This window comes from Sinocyclocheilus grahami, unplaced genomic scaffold (genome assembly GCF_001515645.1).
Source record: "Sinocyclocheilus grahami isolate Dianchi unplaced genomic scaffold, SAMN03320097.WGS_v1.1 scaffold1678.1, whole genome shotgun sequence".
NCBI lineage: Eukaryota > Metazoa > Chordata > Actinopteri > Cypriniformes > Cyprinidae > Sinocyclocheilus > Sinocyclocheilus grahami.
This window is the reverse complement of record NW_015506857.1, coordinates 167,870-168,298: the sequence shown is the minus strand read 5'-3', so window position 1 is coordinate 168,298 and position 429 is coordinate 167,870. Positions and strand designations below refer to the sequence as shown.

Below are 429 nucleotides of genomic sequence, written 5' to 3'. Positions count from 1 at the left end.
TCATTTTGTTCTAAACTTGTATGAGTTTCTTTCTTTTGTTGAACACAAAAGAAGATATTCTGAAGAATATGTGTAACCAAACAGTTGTTGGTCCCCACTGACTTTCATAGTATGGGAAAATACAAAAATATGTCAAAAAATACAATAGAAATCAATGGGGACCATCAACTGCTTGGTTACTCTTCTAAACATATTTTGTGTTTAGTAGAAGAAAGAAACTCATATAGGTTTGGAACAATTTGGGGTGAGTAAATGATTACAGAATTTTCATTTTTGGATGAACTATGTTCTGTTGTCCTTACAAAAACACTATTATATGTGCCGCTGTTATCCTTGGCTCTATCATTTTGATTCTTTGTGTAACAAACGTTGTGCTGTTCAGGTGGAGAATAAAGAGGTTAAGAAGCGAATCCTGAACGACCCGGTGAC

The 429-nt window shown here is 34.3% G+C and overlaps 1 protein-coding gene across 1 annotated transcript in view; it reads left to right on the top strand.

Annotated features, from left to right (window-relative positions):
- Positions 1-429, top strand: part of grk1a (G protein-coupled receptor kinase 1 a) — a 13,394-nt gene that overhangs the window by 8,836 nt on the left and 4,129 nt on the right. The window contains exon 6 of the mRNA XM_016258386.1: positions 383-424. Coding sequence (XP_016113872.1) covers positions 383-424 — 42 coding nt within the window. The remainder of the gene's footprint in view (positions 1-382; positions 425-429) is intronic.